The following is a 22,656-nucleotide window of genomic DNA, read 5'->3' as shown; positions in this document are numbered from 1 at the left end:
GTAGATACATAATGGCTAAACAGTAACTATTTATGGAAGGACATCTGAGTGTCAGGTCTTGCATGGGGTTCCTTAGGACGCTGTTCTGGGGCTAGTGTTTTTTTAACATTAGGGAGCTGAAAATAGGAGTAGGGCTATGGCTCACATTTGCAGATGAGACAAAGCTGGGGTTGTAAACAGAGCTGAATCTGTAATGAAAGATGACTTGTAATGAGCTCAAAGCTTTTTTTTTTTTTTGAACTTCCATAACCAAATGCAGCAATCCCAGAGATACTGGGGCTCTGAACTGCCAAGCCTAGAGGTGCCAGGGTTCAGTCCCCCCACAAATTAAGCACTGCTTGTAAACACTTTGGAGGATAAGAACTAAAATTTAGAGGGATCTTGATAAATTGGAGATGTAGGCAATAGACAAAAAACAAAATTCACTAAAGAAAAGTTTAAGATGCTATACTTAGGGAAGACAAACCAAATGTACAAGTACAGAGAGTAGGGGAATAACTGGCTTGGCAGCAGCACTGCTGAGAAGAATTAGGGAGTTGTGGTGGATCACAACCTCATCAGGAGTCACTCCAGGCAATACTGTCACCTCTTCCCTCCAAAGAGGGAAACAAAAAACACACCCACACACAATTTTAGGTTGCATTAACAGATAATATACAAGTACCACTCTACTTACAGCTGGCTATGCCCAAGCTGGAGTACTGTGTCCAATTTTGGACAGAGCTGCATAGAAAGGATGTGGAGAAACTGAAAAGGATCAAGAGGCAAGAAAAAAAAAGTCAAAGTGATAGAATACAAGCCATTGAGCAAAGGCTGAAGGAACTGGGTATGTTTTGTTTGGAAAAAAAAAAAAAAAAAGGAGATTAAGGGAGGGGTGGGAAAATATGACAGTCTTCAAATACTTGAAAGGCTGCCATAAAAAAGGCTGGATAAAAATTCTCTTGTGCCAGAGGGCAGGAGAAGAGGCAATGGGTTCAAATTACAGCAAAGTAGATTTAAATTAAATCTCAAAATTCCTAACTAAGAACAGAATGACAGTGGAACAGACTAGGGAGGTCGTGGAAATTCAGAGGTTTTCAAAAGAGGCTGGATAGCTATCCACAGACTCCAACTCTGGATGCTCCAGGGCTGGATCATCCATTGGAGGGAGAGCAAGTGAGCACCCACCAGCAGTCCCCTGATCAACTCCTGCCTCTCCCTCCAGCATCTCCTGCCTATCAATGGGCCCCGCTGATCAGCTCCTCCCCTTCCAGGGCCTCCCACCTGCTGTGGTCAGCTGTTCAGCAGCATGCAGGAGGTGCTGGGGAGCAGTGAGGGTGGGGCATGCTCAGGGACAGGGGAAGGGGTGGAGCAGAGCAGAGCAGGGGGGCAAGCACCCACCAGCAATTCAGAAAGCCAGCACCTCTGTAGCCATCTGTCTCGGATGGTTTAGACCAGTGGTTTTTTTTAGCCTTCTCATTTGCAGACCCTTACATTTTTAATGGAGGTGTGGATTCCTTTGGGAATCTGTCTGCAGACCCCCAGGAGTCCATGGGCCATAGTTTTCAAACTCCTGCACCTTGGTAGGAGGTTAGGCTAGATGACCCTTGCAGTCTAAACCCATGGTTCTAGGAGATGGGTAGTACATGGAGCAGCTTGTCTCCTTTCCCCCTTGCCCACAGAACAGAAGACCGCTCCCTCACCCATTAGGAAATCAGCACTGACCAGAGGAGACATTTTGTAGTTTTATTTTATGTTAGACAGAAGGCGCCAGTCACATAGTTCCAGCAATGGTACAGCTGTGGTTTTTGTATATGAACCAGACTGTGAGAATCATAGAGGCCAAAGCTATGGCAGCTGCCACCAAGGTCAGTCCCAGCTCCAGCCCAGAATTCTCCTCTGCACCTACAGGAAGAAGTCAGTGGTTAGAACTGGAATTGGAGCTTGTTGGTGGGGGTGTCTGCATTACAGATTAGGGAGTGCTGTGGCAGATGAAGTGGGAAGTTCTTGTTTGTGCTGTTCAGCTATTGCTCAGTTTTGTGGAGCTGATCCTTCATATTGATTCTGTGGACTAGTGTTTTAGTCAAGACCAGCTGGAGTAAACAGGAATCTGGATTCCAGAGTTGTGGGTTTTAGGACACCTTTTTGTGCAACTAGTCAGCTGAGCTGCAGGGGGGGCATTGCTGCTAGTCTAGAGATTTCTCTGCAGTGTTTAAGAGGGTATGCCCCTGGATTTAGTTTGCTCTTTTGCTTTCCAGCTGCTGCCCACAGGCTGGATAGAACTAAGACTTGTCCTTGAAAGGTCCATTATTCAGGATTCTCTTGAGGTGGCAAGCATCCCCCAAAAGATTCACAACATATGCTCGCAGGGTGCATGGCTGGTTCTTATAACAAAGGCGTTACCTGGTGCTGCCACCTTCCCGGTTTCCATTTGATCTTTTACAAGAAGATGCCTGGATTCTTGGTAGGCATCAAGGATGATTAGGGGTCCTACCACAACATCAGCCTCTCCTACCCTCACTGAGGAGTCACCTGTATTGCAGAGAGGAGTTACAAGAGAACCCATCAACATTACTGCCCTTATCCTCATTTTAGGAGGAAGACAACCAAAGAACAGTGGGTTTGGCTAAGGGAACCATTTATTTGGTCTCAGCCTCCTATTAGCTATGTACAATATACAGCCTACCATGTCTGGAGGCTACATCTCTCTGGAAGCGCCTCCCTGGCCATCTGTCCAGAGGGCTGCCTCTCCCAGACTGTCCTCCAAGCAATGCACAGTTCCCAGTCTCACAGCACCTGCAGATGTCTCTGGTGCCTTCCACTGGAGACCAGCTGGAACAGAACAGGAACAGTCATCTACAGTGAAGAGTTCTCTATTCTAGGCTGCCTTTCCCCAGTCACTCCCCTGATGGGGTTCTAGTCTACTCACATGTTGCCTGCTTTGTTGAAGGAACAAGCCTTGTTCAAGGGATCTGGGGCTTGCTCAGCTGCAGTGACTTTCAGATGACAGGTGATGTAGATCTAGAAGGGAAGTGGGAAGAGGGATCAGGACCATCCCAGGGGACACTAACAGCTGCTTAGCCTGGGGAAAGAGACTTGGAGCAGAAATCAGGGAGCTCACCAAGTTCCTGGCATCTCCTGCAAACCTGAACACGTCCACCATGAACTGCAGCGTGTCCTGCCGGGGCCTGGGGGATATGAAGGCTGAGGTGGCGTCATCTGATCTCCCATCCACCAGGCACCTACACACAAGAACTCTGTTTAGTAATATCCCCACAGACTTGAGAGATTCTAGACTAGAAAGGGCTCCCAGCTCTTACCCATTGAAGTCAATGACAGCATAGCGGGGAGAGGAGTCCCTGTCTGGGCTCAGGGTGGCCACACAGCTGTCCACAAAGAGCCTCAGAGCCACATGGTTCCCAGTGCTGACATCAGCTTGGATATGCATGACCTCCCCCAGCTGGAATCCATTGGAGGGTCTCTCAGCACTCCAGTCATCTGCAAGGCAAGTTCACAGTGAGCAGGACAGACAGGGCAGGGCTCAGCTCCCCTGAAGGGACCTCCCACCTACCATTCATCAGGTGCAGGGAGAAATCCAGCCTCTCCTCAGCAGACAGGGTGGAGCTGAAGGGAACCCATGTTGGCTTGATGGCTTTACTGCTCACATTGTCCTTCCTGGGAAAGGAGCAAACCTCAGTCACTGAGCCAGATCCCAGACCAGGGACTGATGGGGAGGGAGGAGATCTGAGCAGCTCAGACTCACCTGGGGTAGTGACACTCAATGGGAATCACAGCTGGATTGGTTCTCAGGATCACTGGGTTGCTGGCAGGGGTGGGGTTATAGTTCAGGCTTGTGCTGTAAACCAGGGAGTCTGGGGTCATCTGGGAAGAACCAGACATGGAAGGGTTAACAGCACACCACTGACATACAAAACTACAGTACTAGGTTCAGCAAGACCTAGAGAGAAGTTTCCTATTAACAGGACATCTTTCAGCACATGCACAACTCATGGAATAACCATTGCTGGAAGGTAATAGAACCATTAGAGCTTTTTGAGCTCACTCCCCCAGAATGACTGCCTGGGGACTACTGATAGGCACTCTAGGGCCTAATTCTGCACAGCTGTGGTCACCACAGCTACTGCTTCTAGCTGTGTTCAACCATCATGTAGGATATGCTGTTTTCCCTTATGGGAAGGAAGCATTCTGGAAGACGGTCACCGATGAAGTGAGCTGTAGCTCATGAAAGCTTATGCTCAAATAAATTTGTTAGTCTCTAAGGTGCCACAAGTACTCCTTTTCTTTTTGCGAATACAGACTAACACGGCTGCTACTCTGAAACCAGTCAACATCTAGTGCCCTTTAGCCACTCCAGTTCTGCTGTTTCTCCTCTCTCTCTAGGAGCAGGGCAGCTGTTGTGGCTTCTTGAAATAGGGACTCTTAGTGGAGGAGATTATTGCAGGGGCATAGCTCAGCTCACTGTTCTCTCAAGGGAGAGGATGTTACTCAAAGGGGAAGCTCTGACAGCTGGTAGCAGCTGCCTCTGAGCACTGCAACCAGGGGAAACTAGTAACTGAAGCTATGGACCCAGGTCATTAAGCATCCTAGATGTTAATATCAGATGGGCATAGAGTCACCTATCACCCACCCACAGCACCGTGCATTACAGAAAGTTAGCTAGGGCCTGCATGATGAGGGGGATCAGGATACTTATCTGACCCACTGGAGCTCCAGGTTTGTATGAAGCTGCCTTACCTGCAAGGTGCTGCCACATTCATGGAGCCCAGCTGTAAAAGTCACTGTGTTCTCTGCAGCATTAAGGGACGTGTACTGGCAGGCAGCTGGGCCAAGACTCAGGTCAGCAGCTTTGATCATTCTCCCTGTCCCAAACAGATCCCTTTGCACAGTGACCACCATCTGAGTCTCCTCACACTGCACCATGACAGGCTGCAGTGGAGACACAGCCCTGAGCTGGGAAGCATCAACCTGAGCCCAGGGGTAGTGCTGGGCAAGTGAGGACACATGGGCTTGTCGTCGAGGGGGCTCAGCCCTGGGGGTTGGTCTCCAGATGGCTGAGTCACTCCTAGAGAAATCCCAGGGATTGTAGCAGGTCACCCCACTGACCACCCAGCACAGGAGAACAAAGCCTAGGTTGCTTCTGTACCCCATCCTGCCTGCCTATAGCAAACCCAGCATGGAGAGAAACTGCTGCTCTGGGCCCTTTATACCTGACCTAAAGCCAGCTCATAGCTGCCTCAGGTAATTAATTCCCCAGACTCACCCAAAGCCCAGACCCTGGGGCAGGGAAATAATGAATGGGAATTAATGCCACCTGGGAGTTGTTATCATTTGTGTTTTAGGGAACTGCCTACATGGTTTCAGCCAATTAATGGCTAACAGATTTTGATGCTGATGGGAACTATCAGTTATGTAGTGTGTGATACTGATGATGGATTCCAGATGGAATTTTTGTATGTTATGGATCTTGTGCTGTGAGTGGGAAGCATTAAGTCCAACCGATTTGCTGACAAAATAGTTTAAATCACAGTCTTAAAGATTTATTAGCTTTAGTCTTCACCTTGTGCTCATAACGGACAGTGCAACTGAGCAAATATGACTCCGTGCTGTTTGGAAAGCTGTCTCAGGGTGAGAAATGCTCCTTACTGCATAGACACCACAAATGGCCCAGGACAGGAATAGCAAGGGAGTGATGCACATCAGATCTGCGGAGCCCTGGTGAAGCTGAGAAGGAGCCCCACAACTGAAACAAGAGCAGCTCAGGAATGAAGTGTTTTGGCTGATCCCTGAGGAATCCAGGACCGGAATCTCAAGGACGTCTTGCCGGGAACAGCCATTGTGTGTCGCCTGGGAAGCAATGGCAATCAAAATGCCTCTGAATGCACTGTGTGCTCATGTGAGCATTAGGAAATTAGGACTTGGATGGGCAGATGGATCAAGGAACATCAGCAAAAAACAAACAACCCAGACTGTTTAGCAGAGTGCTGTGTTCCTGGAAGCAGCCTCTCTCATAATGCTCCTTGGCCCACACATCCTCAGAGGAACCCTAAATCCCTTTGAGGATCTGGGCCTGAAATTTTCCAGAGGAAGTGAGATGCGTGAGGCATGGAACCCGGAGCTCAGTGCCTGCAAGCCAGGGCAGTCTAGCCCCAGCGCTCCACCCAGCTCCCTGCCTGCCAGACAATGGAGTTTCCTTTAACAGCAGGATTTCTCCTTTGTATCCGTCTCTCTCATACCCTCCCAAGCAAATAGGGTGTGCCTTGGGGCATGAGGCAGATAACGGAACCAAAACAGCCATTGTAGCGGGTCCAGTGTTGCAGCTGGGTGTGGAGAAGTGCTCCACCCATCACCCCTCCCTGTTGGGTGGTGAGATAGCCCGTGTTCTCCATTGGATGGGAAACAGTTTGACATCACTGTTGGTTGGTCTGACCCTAGTCCGTCATACCCCATACTTGGTCCATCCTCTCTGGGCTCAGGCATTATCCTGGTGCTCATTTCTTGGGGGCACAGCTGTGCCCCACCCTGAGGTCCTGATGTGTGGAATCAAACTCAGGGCTCTCATTCAGCAGTAAAGACAAGGGCCCGGACTCTTGAAGACACCTAACTCCCAGCTAGATGCCTAAATACCTTTGAGGATCTGGGCACACAGCAGGATCTGGGCCTGCTTCTCCTCTGCCTGGCACCTTGTCAGAACAGTAGCATTTTGCACCCACTTGGCACGGGCATAAGCAACTACACAAGGGGACAGTCAGGCCCTGATTCTTGTTGCCTGATTCTAATCCTGAGATTCCCCTGTGTGCAGCATAAAGAGTTTTTAAAGGGGAAGGCAATGACCCCCTGACAATACCTGCCATGGAGGGGGCATCCCTGGCTGCTACAGAGCTGGGGTAATGGCTGTACGCTAGCCCTGATCTTGGTCCTGACTACAGGGGCCATCCTGGTGGCAGGAAAGGGCGAGCCAAGGGTAGAGAGGGGGTATGGCTGAACTGTACCCTGCCGTGGCTATTTTTCTGCTTGCTGGGGTCCCAGGAAATACAGTGTAACTTAGCACAGGCTGCTCAGACTTTCACCAGGGCCAGGCCAGCCCCCAAATACAGCAGGCCAGCTGTGGTTGAAAGCCAACTTTGCCTTCCCCTCTGTTTCTGGCCCAAGTGGAGCTGCAAATCAGGCCCTTGGCCTCTTGTGTAGTAATGACAAGAGCCTGCTGCTCCTGCAGTAGTGATGTGCTGCCAAAGTACAGACAAGGGGCACCCATGAACCTTTTCTCCATTAGCCTGGACTTCCCCCAACCTTCTGCACTGGGGTAGGGGGGTGCACTGGCACTGAATAAAGGGAGGTATTGTGGAATCTATTAAGTCGTTTTCCCACTTTGCCAGAACCGTAACCACATTGCAAACAAACATCTACCCAGTGCCCACTGTCACTGGAAACATTTGCTCCTGAAAACTCTCCTGAGCAGGCTGATTGAACAACACGCTGCTCAGACCTGTGCCATTGGAAGCAGAGTGATGGGGGTAAGTGAAGGCTTTAGAGTGGGAAACCAGGGTGCACCAGTTCCCAAGAAATGTTCCAAGTATGCCTGAGAGTGGCTAGAACCTGGTGCATTCCAACAGCAGAACACTTGCTCTGCAGAAGTATTTTGATTAACCTTGTGGATTATGTTCCTGTCTGGCAAGGGTGATTTAAGAGACTCCAGAGGGGAATGACTCACCAGAGGCAGGGAACTCCCAGATCTCTCTTCACCTCAGTGGCAGAACTTCAGAATGGGTCTTCTGCAAGCTGCCTCTAGCATACAATTGTCCTACAAGCTCAAGGAGTCAGGAGCCAGACCCAGCAGCTGAGGCTAGGTCTCCTGTGTGATAATAAGGTGTGCTCCCAGCTCCGGCTGGCCAGAGATCATCAAATGCAGGCGTCTTGTGGCATACAGGAGAACACACATTCCCTGCCCCTGCTGAGCCATGGTGCAAGGGACCAGGGCTAGGAATGAAATCCAGGTCCCTCCTGGGGTATGTAAAGCTCAGTTAGTTTAATTAATAGCTCTCTATACATTATTTGCTTTTCACTAATAACCATGTTGATCAGCAAAAGAATCTGGGCTTCAGGAGCTGCTAGAGATGGGGTGCGTGACAGATGTATGGGTAGGTAAAAGCTTCCAGCGCAGCAATCTGAGACCTGGAGATGGGGGCTACCAATCACCAGGATTTGAAGCAAATCTCTAGTACTACTGCACTGACCCAGGGTTGGTCTGGCTGGGGAGAGTGAACTGCCATTTGCTGGTTGCCAATTGATGCAGAAAGGTTTTTCCAGGAGTTGTATTGTAGGAACAGCAGTGATCTGTATGCAACGTATACCTGTATGTTCAAATCCATTATTTGTAATAGTCCTCATGTCTTGTGTCATGGCAGGTGTGTTCACAGCAGTCTGAACTGGGGCCATAGTCTCTGATTCCATGGGAAGTTGTCTGCATAGTGCAGCTTCCTGTCGCAAGAGCTCCTCCTGGCGCATCCTAATTCTCTCCCTTTCCATTTGGATCCTTTGAAGTCTCAGCTTCTGTTGCTGCTGTTGCTGGGTAGTCAGTGCATTGGGCATGTTCAACAACCCACCTTGGGGGTTCTGGGTAGGATGGCTCTGCTGGGACATGGTTGTACTTGGTGTCATTTGTTGCTGGTGTTGGTGATTCATTACTATGTTCAAAAAGTCTGTTACATCTTCCCCTCCCCCAGTTTGTCTCCTCTCCCTCTTTGAATATCTGTGAAGTGGCTTTCCACCTCCCCCTCCCTCCTGGAATGCTTGTGGGATGAATGGGCTGTTTGTTGGGGTTTTCATGCGAGCCGGACAAAGCACATCAGCCAATATGGTTGGTAGCAAAGCCGTTTATCTGTTATTCTCTCATTGCTTTTATACACTCCTTTTACATAATATTTTCAACCCCCTCCAAAGTCCATCACCCGGTAGCGGAGACATCTCGTTGGTCGAGCAGCCTCAGCACGGGCCATGCACGTGCGTCCTTCCTCTTGATTGGAGCACAGCTGTCCACTATCTGTTGTCAACAAAGTCTGGTGTTGCCAGTTTGCCTGGATCACATTCCAGCCTGTAACTCTTTCTCAAAGCTCATTAAAGGTTCACCGCGGCCTTGACTAGCTCATAAATATTCTTAACTAGCTCACAGATACACCGTGTTCCCACATCTCCCCCCTTTTTACCACATGATACACGGACCACCGGTATCATGCATAGTTCCATCCAATTCTCCACAAACAGCCCATTCATCCCATCGCCCCCGTTAGGTCACCCCTGGAATCTCATTGATTCCAATTTCATATGCACATTGGGTAATTGCCCATGCAGAGGCCCATAACTAGCCCTCATACCAGCAGTCAACTCCATTCCCAGTCACTGTAAATGCAGGCAAGCGACTGCACATATATGTTTCATGCATGTTCACACCTAGCACAACTTTCGGTATTGGCAGAAGCTGTTTCCAATCAGCACAGAAAACTCTGGGTCATCATCCCTCCCTGAATGTGCTAACAGCTTTTATCCCTCCTGGTGTAATGCTGCTCCCAGTGCAGTCAACGGGTATATTGCCAGTGACTTCATAGGAGTAGCAGTTGGTTGTCATAGCTCTTCAGCTGTATCTGTATTTGTTATGGACTGGGGCACCGAGAGAAGCTCCTTGCTTTGCAGAGGCCCCGTTTGGCCTCCTGGTCTCTGCTTTTCAGCTGCAGGGTAGTGTCACTCACACAGCTCATGGTACTGGCTTTGAAGAGGGCTCTGATGTATGTTCAGAGAGGTTATTATTCTTTGGACAGGGCTACTACAGGTTAGACTCCAAGGGAAATGTGTTGGTGAGGCTGAGAGCAAAATCTGACCCAATGGGCACACTCCAGTACCTCGTGGAAGTGCACTGGTGCCAATCAATTTACCTGGGGGAAGAGTCCTTCCTAGTTTTATTCATATTCTTTTCAGAGTAGCAGCCGTGTTAGTCTGTATTCGCAAAAAGAAAAGGAGTACTTGTGGCACCTTAGAGACTAACAAATTTATTTGAGTATAAGCTTTCGTGAGCTACAGCTCACTTCATCGGATGCATTTGGTGGAAAATACAGAGGGGAGATTTATATACACACACAGAGAACATGAAACAATGGATTTTATCATACACACTGTAAGGAGAGTGATCACTTAAGATGAGCCATCACCAGCAGCAGGGGGGGAAAGGAGGAAAACCTTTCATGGTGACAAGCAAGGTAGGCTATTTCCAGCAGTTAACAAGAACAATTGAGGAACAGTGGGGGGTGGGGTGGGGGGGAGAAATAACATGGGGAAAGTTTTACTTTGTGTAATGACTCATCCATTCCCAGTCTCTATTCAAGCCTAAGTTAATTGTATCCAGTTTGCAAATTAATTCGAATTCAGCAGTCTCTCGTTGGAGTCTGTTTTTGAAGTTTTTTTGTTGAAGGATAGCCACCCTCAGGTCTGTAATCGAGTGACCGGAGAGATTGAAGTATTCTCTGACTGGTTTTTGAATGTTATAATTCTTGACGTCTGATTTGTGTCCATTTATTCTTTTACGTAGAGACTGTCCAGTTTGACCAATGTACATGGCAGAGGGGCATTGCTGGCATATATCACATTGGTGGATGCGCAGGCAGAATGAGCCTCTGATAGTGTGGCTGATGTGATTAGGCCCTATGATGGTGTCCTCTGAATAGATATGTGGACAGAGTTGGCAACGGGCTTTGTTGCAAGGATAGGTTCCTGGGTTAGTGGTTCTGTTGTGTGGTGTGTGGTTGCTGGTGAGTATTTGCTTCAGGTTGGGGAGCTGTCTGTAAGCAAGGACTGGCCTATCTCCCAAGATCTGTGAGAGTGATGGGTCGTCCTTCAGGATAGGTTGTAGTTCCTTGATGATGCGTTGGAGAGGTTTTAGTTGGGGGCTGAAGGTGATGGCTAGTGGCGTTCTGTTATTTTCTTTGTTGGGCCTGTCCAGTAGTAGGTGACTTCTGGGTACTCTTCTGGCTCTGTCAATCTGTTTCTTCACTTCAGCAGGTGGGTATTGTAGTTGTAGGAATGCATGATAGAGATCTTGTAGGTGTTTGTCTCTGTCTGAGGGGTTGGAGTAAAGCATATTCTTGTTATTAATACACGGGGCTCTGTAAGACTCAGAACAAGAGACAATTTCTGCTTTGAAGCCTCACAGAGAGAGGGGGCCAGATCCTCAGCTGGTGTCAATGGGCTGCTGACTTTAATAGAGCTATGTGCATTGACATGAACCCAGGGTCTGGTCCATTGTCATGGCCTGTCACCTGGCTTCGCTCTTCTCTCTCTTTTCCAATCTTCCCAACAAGTTGTATCCTGTTGGGGCTCATTCCAGTCTGTGATCCACTGCTCTCGCCTGTTCTGGATGAGTGGGGATGGCCCAGAGCTTGCAGCTTAAACTGCCTTTCAATCCATCTACAAAGTGTTTGTTTGGGTTCTCATGCTGTCATGCTGGGAAATCCACTGCAGAGCTTTACAGGAAGAGACTGGAATTGATGTGCTGATAACAAGGAGCACTGAACGGAGTCACAAAAGTCAAACTCCATCTGTAACACCCGTGAGAAAATAAAAACGTTACAGGGCCCAGATCCAGTGGCCACTGTAACCAATTAAAAGACACCCATTGACTTCTATGGGTCTGGTATCTGGCTCTTAGAGAGGGATCTGATACAGGAGTGAACTTCCCAAGACGTCTGTTGTATTAATTCAGATGGAATAAATTGGCCTAAGGTGTTAACACAACCCAGTCACTGTACAATCTGAAACAGCATTAAACAAGGTCTAGGGGTTGGTATCCAGAGACCTCTTAATCCCATGGCAAACACACCGTTAAAAATCCTTTTAACCTTTCATTAAAGATACAAAAAAGAAGGGAAAACAGTCAAAGCATCTGAAATGTACAGTGATGCTTTCATTTGTCCAACATCCCTTCTTCCCCTTCCCTGGAGAGAATTTTTAGAAGGAAAGCCAGCCTAACCCAATCAAGGATCTCCTAATTCCAAACCATCCCATCTCAGTTTCTTTTGGGCCAGACAGAGACTGACCCAGGTGCCAGGGGAGTTCTGGCATCTAGCAGTCTCAGGATAGCCTCTGCCGGGCCTTCCTGTAGGCAGCCTGTGGTCCTAGCCAGGCCTTCCTTTAAGAGGCAAGCACAAAAGAGCCACCCCTCAGCTGGGCTTTTTCCTCTTTTAATGTCTCCCCCCACCCCACTGGCCTGACACCTGTCAGGTATAAAGCGGCAGGGCTGACTGAGCCCATGAGCTCTCATTAACCCCTTCACAGCCAGGATAAGGTCTGGATCTCCCATCTCAAGAAAGAATAAAATATGGTATAGAAGGGTACAGCTTGCTTAGGAAGGACAGGCAGGAAAAAAAGGGAGGAGGTATTGCCTTATATATTAAAAATGTATACACTTGGACAGAAGTTGAGATGGAAACAGGAGACAAATCTGTTGAAAGTCTCTGGGTAAGGATAAAAGGGGAAAAAACAACTAACAAGCTCATCCGAAGCACAGGACTTGGTGGTGATGGGACTTCAGCTACCCAGATATTTGTTGGGGAAATAACACAGCAGGGCACAGATTATCCAACAAGTTCTAGGAATGTATTGGAGACAATTTTTTATTTCAGAAGGTGGAGAAAGCTACTAAGGGAGAGGCTGTTCTAGATTTGATTTTCACAAATAGTGAGGAACTGGTTGAGAATTTGAAAGTAGAAGGCAGCTTGGGTGAAAGTGATCATGAAATGGTAGAGTTCATGATTTTAAGGAATGATAGGAAAGCGAACGGCAAAATAAAGACAATGGATTTCAAGAAGGCAGACTAGCAAACTCAGGGAGTTGGTAGGTAAGATCCCATGGGAAGCAAGTCTAAGGAGAAAAGCAATTGAAGACAGTTGTCAGTTTTTCAACAAGACATTATTAAGGGCACAAGAGCCAACTATCCAACTGCATAAGAAAGAAGGAGCTGACTGAGGAGATATCTGAGCCATTAGTGATTATCTTTGAAAAGTCATGGAAGATGGGAGAGATTCCAGAAGACTGGAAAAGGGCAAATATAGTGCTAATCTATAAAAAGAGAAATAAGGACAACCTGAGGAATTACAGACCAGTCAGCTTAACTTCTGTACCCGGAAAGATAATGGAGCAAATAATTAAGCAATCAATTTGCAAACATTTAGAAGATAATACGGTGATAAGTAACAGTCAGCATGGATTTGTCAAAAACAAATTGTGTCAAACCAATCTGATAGCTTTCTTTGACAGGGTAACAAGCCTTGTGAATAGGGGGGAAGTGCTAGGCATGGTATATCTTGATTTTAGTAAAGCTTTTGATACTGTCTTGCATGACCGTTTCATAAACAAACTAGGGAAATGCAACCTAGATGGAGCTACTATAAGGTGGGTGCAAAACTGGTTGGAAAACTGTTCTCAGAGAGTAGTTTTCAGTGGTTCACAGTCATGCTGGAAGGGCATAACAAGTGAGGTCCCACAGGGATCAGTTTGGGGTCTGGTTCTGTTCAATGTCTTCATCAATGATTTAGATAATGGCATAGAGAGTACACTTATAAAGTTTGTGGACTATACCAACTGGGAGGGGTTGCCAGTGCTTTGGAGGATAGGATTAAAATTCAAAATGATCTGGACAAACTGGAGAAATGGTCTGAAGTAAATAGGATGAAATTCAATAAGGACAAATGCAAAGTACTCCACTTAGGAAGGAACAATCAGTTGCCCACATACAAAATGGGAAATGACTGCCTAGGAAGGAGTACTGCTATTGCAAAAAAAAGTGAACATGATTCTGGTATGTATTAGCAGCAGTGTTGTAAGCAAGACACGAGAAAAGAAAAGGAGTACTTGTGGCACCTTAGAGACTAACAAATTTATTAGAGCATAAGCTTTCGTGAGCTACAGCTCACCAGTGAGCTGTAGCTCACGAAAGCTTATGCTCTAATAAATTTGTTAGTCTCTAAGGTGCCACAAGTACTCCTTTTCTTTTTGCGAATACAGACTAACACGGCTGCTACTCTGAAACCTAAGACACGAGAAGTCATTCTTCCGCTCTACTTCATGCTGATTAGGCCTCAACTGGAGTATTGTGTCCAGTTCTGGGTGCCACATTTCAGGAAAGATGTGGACAAATTGGAGAAAGTCCAGTGAAGAACAAAAAAAATGCTTAAAGGTCTAGAAAACATGACCTATGAGGGAAGATTGAAAAAAATGGGTTTATTTAGTCTGGAAAAGAAGACTGAGAGGGGACATGATAACAGTTTTCAAGTACATAAAAAGTTGTTACTAGGAGAAGGGAGAAAAAATTTTCTTCTTAACCTCTTAGGATAGGACAAGATGCAATGGGCTTAAACTGCAGCAAGGGAGGTTTAGGTTGGACATTAGGAAAAACTTCCTAACTGTCAGGGTGGTTAAGCACTGGAATAAATTACCCAGGGAGGTTGTGGAATCTCTACCATTGGAGATTTTTGAGAGCAGGTTGGACAAATGCCTGTCAGGGATGGTTTAGATAATACTTAGTCCTGCCATAAGTGCAGGGGACTGGACTAGATGACCTCTCAAGGTCCCTTCCAGTCCTATAATTCTATGCTCCAGGTAGCAGCACGGGGCTTTGCAGATATTCCTGGGTCTACCTAGCTCTCCAATTAATTCCCTGTATTCAGGAATAAATAGGGGTAATTATAGGGGTGGATGGTGAGGACCTTTCTCCCAATGCTCAATTTGTAGTGCAAGAAGTACCAGGGCTCAACCTGTTAGGTTCTGGGGTGCAAGCAATATTTTTATTTTCATTTCTGACACAGCAGGCCCAGAGAAGCTGGGACTATGAACTGTCAAGCTTAGAGGTGCTGGGGCTCAGCCCTGCACAAATTAAGCACCACTTTCTCCCCCTCTGTCCACCACGCTTGGCCAGGAGGTATTATCATGGGAAGCACAGGGGGGGTATATGCGCCTGCTTAATTAGCAGCTCTCAGCCAAACTCTCCTCCCTGCACCAGCCACAGCTGATTGGCTCAGTGCGCCCGCCAGCCCCTAAAGGCCACTCCGTTCCGGACTGGGCTGGCAAGAGGGTGTAGCAGTGACTTGTCTGGATCCAGAGCAGCTTCCTCCCAAGGCCCTTCTCCCCAGCCCACATGGCCTCAGGTGCAGCCCTGAAGCAGTCTGGCCAGGCAGGGATGGGACCGCGGCGAGGGCACAGCAGGGGTGGATCTTGGGGGGCGTGGGTGGGGGGGACAGAAGCAGGAGGGGCAGGTTGTGGTGAGTGCAGAGCCTCAGGGTGGTGGGGAAAATGGGATGAGGGAGGAGTTTGTTCCCCACCCCATACGACCACTTTTGAGGCAATAAGCCTCCGGAAGGACATTCCCAACAGATGCCAGAAGAGGCTGGTCCCTGGGGGCAGGAAGAGCACCGGAGCAATTAGCTGGGCTACTGGGTAAACCCAAAGAGGACCGTGGGTGGCTCTCACACAGACAGGGCACTTCCCATTAGCCCCTGTGTGTGGGGCAGGATTTCCAATTAGGCACGTGCCTAGGGGCGCCAGCATTCTAGGGGAGCCTAAAAGTGGGTTAAAAGTTAATACATACGCCAGTGGGTCTCAACCCGCGGGTTGCACGAGTCCCAGTTGGCACAATGAGCTAAAAGAAATTCCATTTGCCGCTCTGGTCCAGCAGGGGCAGGGCTGGCTGATCGGCTCCTACCAGCAGGGAAGGCGAAGTGCGTGCAGCCGGAGAGTGGGCTCTGGGAGGTTTGGGAGGGGGCTCTGGGCAGTGAGGGGGTGTGGGCTGCTGGGCTATGGAGGGATGCAGGGCAGTGTGGGGTGTGTGGGCGGGAGGGGACTGAAGATGCTGTGCCTAGGGGTGCGTAAGGTATCAGTCCAGCCCTGCCTGTGTGTCAGAAGCACGTCCAGTGGGGCCTGCCTGCAGGGCTGGTGTAACCACTAGGCGGCCACCTAGGGTACCAAGTTTTGGAGGTGCCAAAAAGCGAGCCCGGCAGCAGCGGGGGGCACGGAGAGCATGTTCACCCCCCCCCACCCCAGAACAAAAGAGCCTTGCATGGCAACCCAGTGGAGGCAGAGGATGCCGGTGTGCTGGCAAAGGGAAGCGTTTCCCCACAGCTTGGGTGCCTGCTTGTCCGTGCTCCCCTCGTGCGTGGGCAGCTGCAGACGACAGCAGCCCGCAGAGCTGAGCTGCCCTGGTGCCCCTCTCCCTGCCCCAGCCTCTGTCAGCGGGGGAATGGTCGAAGCTGCCCTGGGCTGGGGCTTTCTGCAAACCAGGACCCAGGCGGGGGGAGAGGGACAAAGCCAGAGATACGCTGTACCCCAAAGAGAGATCAGGGCTAATGGGAAATGTAGAGCTGCACTAATGGCTTCAAATGCAAATAGTGATTGATTGGCTCCAACTACGCGGCATTAGAGAGGGAGAGGAGTGTAGGGCAAGCAGGGACCTGCAGTACTTCCTAGCTGAGTCTCTCCATCCATCCCAGGATGGTCCTGCCAAGACTGACAGTGCGAATACAGACACATTGAATTTGGTTGTTAATGATGCTGCAAAGTATTGCTTGGAGACAACAGCCTTCTTTGATTTAGTTCAACATGTTTATGTGTATTTCTCAAATTCTACACGTGGCTGGGAAATTCTAGCACACCACGTATCTAATCTCACAGGTAAGCCACGGAGTGAAACAAGATGGGAAAGTCTAATCGATGCCTTGAAACCTCTCTGCTATCAGCTTGGTGACATCTATGATGCTCTGATAGAGATCTATGATGACACTACTCTAACAGGATCATCTGGCAATATGTCACAAGTTGATGCAAAGGATCTTGTAAAAGCTATTTCTAGTTTCAGATTTCTTGTTTCTTTTGTTGTGTGGTATGACATATTGTTTGAGATCAACATGACTAGCAAACAACTTCAGGTGAAAGAAGTCGACATACATGACGCCATTTATCAACTTAGAGAAACCAAGAAGTTTCTTGTGGGCCGCATAAGTGATGCAGACTTTGAAAAAACATTGGTAGATGCAGGTGAACTTGCAGAGGAGTTGGATGTACTGGCACTTTTTGAACCAGATCCAATCCGTATTAGAAAAAAAGAGGAAGCAGTTCACATATGAAGCAAATGACAAACTTATTTATAATCCGAAAGAAAAATTCAAAGTGAACTTTTACTTTGCAGCCATCGACACAGGGAATACATTCGGTTGAAGAAAGATTCACATTGATGCAGCAAACTAGTTCAGTATTCGGCTTCCCATATGATGTTTACAGTTTGCTAAATACAACACCAAAGCAAATTATGGAACATTGCTTGAATCTGGAGCAAGCTTTGCAACATGGTGAATCCAGATATTGATGCCTTTGACTTGTGAATTGCAAGCTATTGCAAGACGAGTCCAAAAGAGTGCATCACTGCAAGATGTATTGAACTTCATATGGAAAAATAAGCTGACAGATAGTGTCCCCAACACAGTCATTGCTCTTCGCATCCTCTTGACTCTCCCAGTTTCTGTGGCCAGTGGTGAGCGAAGCTTCTCGAAGCTCAAGTTGATAAAAACATACATGCGAACATCAATGTTGCAACAAAGACTTGTTGAGCTATCTACTGTGTCAATAGAACATGATATTACTCACAAGCATTGACTTGGAGGAACTTGCTTCTAAATTTGCTAAACTGAAAGCGTGGAAAATAAATTCTAAAATATAACCTGTTACTCTGTGACCGTGTATTGTGTATAATATATGTGATTTATTTTAAGATCCATGCTATGTTGTGCAAAGTGAAAACAATAACAATGTCAACCCTGTAAGGTTATTCATTTATTTTCATTAAATATGAAGACTAAATAATGAAATTAATAAATTTTCAAGCTGAACATATATTAATTCTAATGAATAATGCCACATTATGCAGTATTCATTTTTGAAAGTTTATAATAAGCAATGCTCCGGGGGGAGAGGAGGCAGGGGGAGCACAAGGTGGAAGTTTCACCTAGGGTGCAAAATATCCTTCAACTGACCCTGCCTGCCTGCAGCTGGGACGGAGTCGATGGGTGGGAAGGGCCGGGGCATTCTCACAGGGTGCAGGAGGTGACACCTGGGTTACTATGCAGCACAGGGAAGGGAGAGATGACCAAGGGAGAAGGCGTCTTGGCACTGAGCCAAGCTTCCACTTTGGGAAAGTTTGTGGCCCGGGCGCCAGAGCAGTTTGGCAGCAGAATACCCTCCAGGTTTGCCTTGTGCTCTGAAGATACTGCTACCGCTCAGGAGGATGCGGCAAGAGCGAGGCTGGGTGCCCTTAGCCATAAGATCTGGCAAGGACAACAGAGGAAGGCACGTGCCAGTAACGTTACACAGCTATGCTAAGCCCTTCTGGCTGGAGAGAACTGTGGCTCCAGGAGGAGGGGTGGGCTCAGCTCTGAGGTCTGCCCCCTGGAATGACAGCCAGTCACTGAGGTAATAGGCGGCAATGCCAGGACACTTTAAAACAGAGAGACTGGCGGTAAATAAATCAAACGAATATGATGACTTTCCCTGAGGAACTACTGCCTCGGCTTCTGGTGATTGAGCATTGGGCCGGGTCCCTTACCCACCCTGAGCAAAGGCTGCTCATCTAGCTGGGCCCCAAACCCCCTCTCTCGTGACACCACTAACCCTGGAAGGGAGGACAGCATCCATGGCTGCCTGTTTCGTTTCCCCAAGTGCTGAGTGCCTCCATCCATGTTGATACAGCAGATCTCCTAAACCAGATGGGGGAGGCTGACTGGGACCTTTCAGGGGGATCCTGGAAGGAGCACTCGCAGGACATGCAGAAGGTAAAGGGTTATCATGCTGCAGGAGCAGATCACAGACTCGGAGGGGGGAGAGGGCTCTCGCCCTGCTGGAACAGCTGTAGTCCAGCGTAATTCCTTCAAAACCCAGCAAAAATCCTTACCAATCCCCAAGGTACAAAGTAATGACTATGTAAACCACAGTAGAATCCCTGACCCTTTGCTGGTGGGACTGAGCATTCTGGCTGGCAGTGGCGAGGCCAGGTGTCCTGTCTAGTGTAGGAAACAGAAAGCTGGTGCAGGAAGAGGATATTTCCATACTTAGATAGCTTTCCTCTGCTCTGTAGGTTTTATGACCTTGGCTACTGCACGACCTCAGCCCAGCAGCCTATGGGCCAGACCTACTTCTCCTCCTGCAGACCTTAGTTGGAATAGTGAGGATGATTCCGGAGGGAGGCAGGCTACCCTTGGCCAGCAGGTGCAGCAAGGGTAAACAGAGGTGAGTCCCAGTCTTTTATCCACCTGCTCTTAGTTCTTCTGTAGCAAGAGGTGTCTGCCCCGAGGTTGGGGTGGGGATCAGCTCTCGGCTCTGTTTCCTGCCCACTGCAAGGACACAGCTTGTTGTTGAGGGACAATTAGAGCTCAGAGGTGAATGCAAAGGAGTTGTCCAGACTCAGAGCCTGATGGGATTTTTCTCTCTTCTGTTCTCAGGGGAAACCCCAGGGCCTCCCAGCTCCAGGAGCTGCTGGGGAGCAAGTTATGCTCAGGTGGTTTCCTTATTCAGTGACTGCAGAGAAGCCAGAGGAGAAGGAAATCCAGTCTCCTCTGTTCCTGTTACACCTGCAAGTCCCTATGGGAGTTTCAAAACTAACTTGTTGGCACAAGGTTTGAGGATAGCATGGAGCATCCCAGTGATCTGTACATAGCAGAGCTGGGGGCAGGGCAGAGAGGCCAGGTGGGGTTTCCATGCCTTTACTAGAGAATTAACGGTTCAGAAATGGATTCACAACCACGTTGTGTTTTGCTTTACTGTGGTGGAAAAGCAGAAATCAGGCTCCAGAGATGGGGCTTAAAAAGAAGGCAGTTTCTAAAATGGGATTGTTGGACACATGCCTAGAGGGGAAGGAGAGAGAGCTGACGCAGGAAGATATTTCCACACTGAGATGTCTTTCCCCTGCTTTGAAAGGTTTTATAGCCTGGGCTGCTGGAGCACCTCAGGCCAGCAGGCAGCCCTGCCTCTCCTCCAGCAGATACTACTCAGGGTAGCGAAGAGGAGGCAGGCAGAGAAAAAGAGAGGTTTTTCTGCGAATCTCCAAGGGAAGTTGTAGAGACAGGTGCACAGAAGCAGCACAAGCCCTGGGAGCCAAGCATCCCCCAATTAGCTACACTCGAGGAAGTGTATGAGGCCTATTCAAGGGGGTCTCTGCCCCACTTGGAACCCCCCCCCCAGCCTCATGGGCTCAGGGCAGGTAAAACCAAGGACGCCCAGAGGCTGACCTAGAATTCTCTCTGAAGGTGTGTTAGGCCTACCAAGGTTACCCTGAGCATGTGTGCTTATCACACACCGATTCCCTTGGGCTTCTAGCACCCTACCCACCATTTCCTCTCTCTACTAAGCAGAGTGAGGCTAAGGAGCTTTGGTTGTGGTGCCAATCTGGCCCAGTACAGCCTGTTGGACAGAACCATTAAAGCAGGAGAGCCTGAGAAACCATGGGCCTGGGAGAGAGGATGACAACCTAAGCAAAGCCCCACAGCAGGCTTCACACATAGCACCAGGATCCCCCAGCTGCCTCCATGTGGCACTGGGCTCCCCCTGCAACCAGCTCCAATTCCCCCAGCCAGCCCCACTGGTAGCATCAGACTCTTCCCCCCCACCCCTAGCTGGCTCCATGTGCAGCAGCCAGCTATAGCTGGTGCCCTGCAGTCTCGCTTCCTGTCAGCGACAGCTCTCCCGTTTGGTCCCATTAGCTGTCTTTCCTTCTCAAACTGGGCACTCTTCCCTGCAGGACACCAGCAGCTGGAGGGGGCCTGCCAAGATGGCTCATGGGCCATCTCAGCACAGTTTATTAAAGAAAACAAACCCTTATTTGATGCCACCCACCTCCCCAGCACCAGACTGGCCCCAGCACCTGGCCAAGCCACCTTACTCCCCTGCCAGGTGGCCCCTCCTGCCCACCACTGGCTTGCCATGTCCCTCCTCACTCCCCCTCCCAAGAGGAGGGGAGACATGGTGAGCAGTGGGGATTTCTGGAGTGGGAGTGGTAGACTTACTGGCAGGTAGCAGCAGAGGCCTTGGGGAAGGGGCAGGGCCAACACAGCCCAGGTGTCATGGCCACAGATCAGCAGCAGCTGCACCAAGGAAGGCTTAGCCTTCTCTGGCTTGTTATACCCACTGCCCATGCTGGGGGGTGCTGAAGATGCTGTACCTTGTGGTGCATAAATCTGGCCCTGCCTGCATGTCAGAAGCACATCCAGTAGGGCCTGCCTGTGGCTGGGAAGGGCCGGGACACTCTCACAGGGTGTGGGAGGTGACACCTGGGTTACTATGCAGCAGAGGGAAGGAAGAGATGGAGGGAAGAGGCGTCTTGGCATTGAGACAACCTTCCCCTTTGGGAAGGTTTGTGGCCTTGGCGCCAGAGCAGTTTGGCAGCAGAATAGTCTCCAGGCTCACCTTGTACTCTGAAGATACTGCTACTGCTCAGAAGGATGAAGCAAGAACGAGGCTAGTTGCCCTTAGCCATAAGCTCTGGCAAAGACAACAGAAGTAGGCATTAACAGTAACATTATACAGCCATGCTAAGCCCTTCTGGATGGAGAGAGCTGTGGTGCCAGAAGGCAGAGTGGGCACACACTAATACCCTTGGGCTCCTAGCACCCTACCCACCATTCCCCCTCTCTATTAGGTACAGAGAGGCCAAGGCCAGCTAAGGAGCTTTGGTTGTGATGCTCATCTGGCCCAGTACAGCTTGTTGGACAGGAGAGCCTGAGAAAGCATGTGCCTGGTAGAGAATGATGATCTAAGCAAAGACAGGTGATAGATTTCTCTGTTCCAGGGAGCTCCCCATTTCACCAGCCCTGCAACATCCCAATATTTCCCCTCTGCAAACTGGATCTGCTCCAGAGACAGCAGGAATGGACTCAGATCCCCAGGCTAGAGTACTCCCTTGCAGACTACAGCCACCCAGCAGGCTTCATGCATGGCACCAGGCTCCCCCTTGCTGCTGTCAGCTCCCAGCTGCCTCCCTGTGTGGCATGGGGTGCCCCCTGCTGCCTGCCCTGAAAAGTGCCAGTTTCCCCCAGCCAGCCCCACTGGTGGCACTGACTTTCTACCCCCACCCCAATGCCCTGGCTGACTGCACTTGCAGCAGTCAGCTATAGCTGGTGCCCTCCAATCTTGCTCCCTGTACTACTGCAAGAATGTAGTTTCATGCTGATCTTAGGAGGAGTCATTGTACAACACCTGGATCTCTGGTTGTTCCAGGGGAAGCGTCAGCTCAAAGCAGTTAAGGGGACTGAATTGCATAGTCGTCTTGTTTGAGACCTCTCATTTCTAGACAGCCATCCTTAAACAAGGCCAGCTGAGCGTCACTAGCATTTCTTCTGCTTTACTGGGCAACAGGCAGAACCTAGCCAGCCATGGTTGTGATTCATCACCAGGTCTAGGAGGGTCCAGATTTCTTCTAGCTCTGAGGAAAGTTGGGTGTATTGTCCACCATCCCCTTCCTGCTGAAGGGACATCTTTAGAACTGCTTGGCTAGTTGTTTCCTCTGTGAAACTACAATAAGCCTTAGATGTGCCCCAGAAGGTTTAGGGAAACTGTCTGTTCAAGTGCCGACATCTTAAACTACTT

At 49.1% G+C, this 22,656-nt stretch overlaps 1 protein-coding gene across 1 annotated transcript; it reads right to left on the bottom strand.

Moving 5' to 3' along the window:
- Nucleotides 1-1,711: 1,711 nt before the first annotated feature.
- On the bottom strand, nucleotides 1,712-5,218 carry LOC119862113 (zona pellucida sperm-binding protein 3-like). The gene is made up of 9 exons (XM_038418140.2): nucleotides 4,735-5,218; nucleotides 3,743-3,861; nucleotides 3,551-3,654; nucleotides 3,300-3,477; nucleotides 3,101-3,221; nucleotides 2,909-3,000; nucleotides 2,666-2,811; nucleotides 2,383-2,511; nucleotides 1,712-1,884 (listed from the first exon to the last, which is right to left on the bottom strand). The coding sequence occupies exons 1-9, from the start codon at nucleotides 5,146-5,148 to the stop codon at nucleotides 1,754-1,756; spliced, it is 1,434 nt and encodes a 477-aa protein (XP_038274068.1). The 5' UTR covers nucleotides 5,149-5,218; the 3' UTR covers nucleotides 1,712-1,753.
- Nucleotides 5,219-22,656: the final 17,438 nt, after the last annotated feature.

This window comes from Dermochelys coriacea, chromosome 10 (assembly GCF_009764565.3).
Source record: "Dermochelys coriacea isolate rDerCor1 chromosome 10, rDerCor1.pri.v4, whole genome shotgun sequence".
In the NCBI taxonomy this organism is placed as follows: Eukaryota; Metazoa; Chordata; order Testudines; family Dermochelyidae; genus Dermochelys; species Dermochelys coriacea.
The sequence above is the reverse complement of the archived record's forward strand: the minus strand, read 5'-3'. Positions and strand labels throughout refer to the sequence as shown.

Coding starts and splice junctions, on each gene's coding strand:
- LOC119862113 (XM_038418140.2), bottom strand. CDS start 5,148: ATGGGGTACAGAAGCAACCTAGGCTTTGTTCTCCTGTGCTGGGTGGTC. Junction 3,222..3,299: donor GCTGTCATTGACTTCAATGG/GTAAGAGCTGGG, acceptor TCTTGTGTGTAG/GTGCCTGGTGGATGGGAGAT. Junction 1,885..2,382: donor CGGGAAGGTGGCAGCACCAG/GTAACGCCTTTG, acceptor TTCTTCCTGTAG/GTGCAGAGGAGAATTCTGGG.